This window comes from Aptenodytes forsteri, unplaced genomic scaffold (genome assembly GCF_000699145.1).
Source record: "Aptenodytes forsteri isolate BGI_AS27 unplaced genomic scaffold, ASM69914v1 Scaffold687, whole genome shotgun sequence".
In the NCBI taxonomy this organism is placed as follows: Eukaryota; Metazoa; Chordata; class Aves; order Sphenisciformes; family Spheniscidae; genus Aptenodytes; species Aptenodytes forsteri.
In genome coordinates this window covers 156,205-157,407 of record NW_008794708.1, presented here as the reverse complement: position 1 = coordinate 157,407, position 1,203 = coordinate 156,205, and the positions used below count along the sequence as shown (strand labels likewise).

The 1,203-nt window shown below is 58.7% G+C and overlaps 1 protein-coding gene across 1 annotated transcript in view; it reads left to right on the top strand.

Moving 5' to 3' along the window:
* WIZ (widely interspaced zinc finger motifs) overlaps window positions 1–1,203 on the top strand; it is a 57,755-nt gene that overhangs the window by 46,681 nt on the left and 9,871 nt on the right. The window contains exons 5-6 of the mRNA XM_019470590.1: window positions 63–227; window positions 922–1,187. Coding sequence (XP_019326135.1) covers window positions 63–227; window positions 922–1,187 — 431 coding nt within the window. The remainder of the gene's footprint in view (window positions 1–62; window positions 228–921; window positions 1,188–1,203) is intronic.

Below are 1,203 nucleotides of genomic sequence, written 5' to 3'. Positions count from 1 at the left end.
CCCCGCCCTCCCTCGGCCGCGTTACTCGCCCTCGGGGGCTGATGGTCTCCTTCTCTTGGCAGTCCTGGCTCCGGAAGAGGAAGAACTGGTGGCCATGGAGGTGGGTTCACCCCCTCTCCCGAAAAAAAGCGCTCCCGCCGGGCAGCTGGATCAACCCCCCGCCAGGATAGGGACCAAACTCTCTCCTGAGCCGCCCGGGAGCAAACCAGAGCCTCAGGACTCCAAAAGTGAGTATTTTGCCGGGCTTCTCGTCGTCTCCGACAGCTGAGTGCAGGGTTTTTGCTGCGAGGAGAGAGCGGGGAGCCTGGCAGGCGTTTGTTTAACCTGATCCGGGAGGATTTTCACGTCCTTTTTCTTAATTAATCCTCTAATTAAGAGCGTGGTCGTGTTGTACTCCGGTATCGCTTGTTTACGTCGCTTTCCTTTCCCTGGCGCCGGCAGCTTTCCAAAGCTCGCTGGGACCGGCGTGCACTCCCTGTCCTCCTTAAACCACCTCAATCGCTCCTTCCTCTCCTAATTAACGATGTTCCCCTAAAATAATCGCTTTGAGATCCCCCTCCTTTGCTGGCTGGCCTTCGGAGCCTGCCTGCGGCTCACCGAACCGTGGGCAAGGCTTTCGAAAACACTCTGGAAGACATCCTCGAGCGGGAAAACCGGCCTCCTCCCACCCCAGGGCAGCGATCCTTCTCCTCCAACACCTCTGCTCGCTCTTCCCCGCTTTACTCCTGCCCGCGCAGGGACGCGTGGAGCATCTTAACGTTCAAAATTAGGGTTGGGGGTGGTCAAAAAAAATCCCTCGGGGGGGTGGGGGGAGAAACAACCTGGCTGGACGCTGCTCCTTGTGCCTCTTGCCACGACCGTGCCCTGATTTTCTTTTTTCTCTCTTTCTTTTTCCCCCCCACCCTCCCTTTCTCTTTTTAGCCCAGAACCTTACGACGTGCGAAGTGTGCGGCGCCTGCTTCGAAACCCGCAAAGGCTTATCCAGCCATGCCCGTTCTCACCTACGGCAACTCGGCGTAGCCGAATCGGAGAGCAGCGGGGCTCCCATCGATTTGCTTTACGAACTGATGAAACAAAAAGGCAAACCCGACGGCAGCCCCATGTCTCCCACCCTCGGCAAAAAATCCGGTTCCCCCAAAGATGCCGCCGCCGGTTCCCCTCGACCCACGCTCCTGGCGCTCGGCAAGGCCGGCGGTCGCTCTC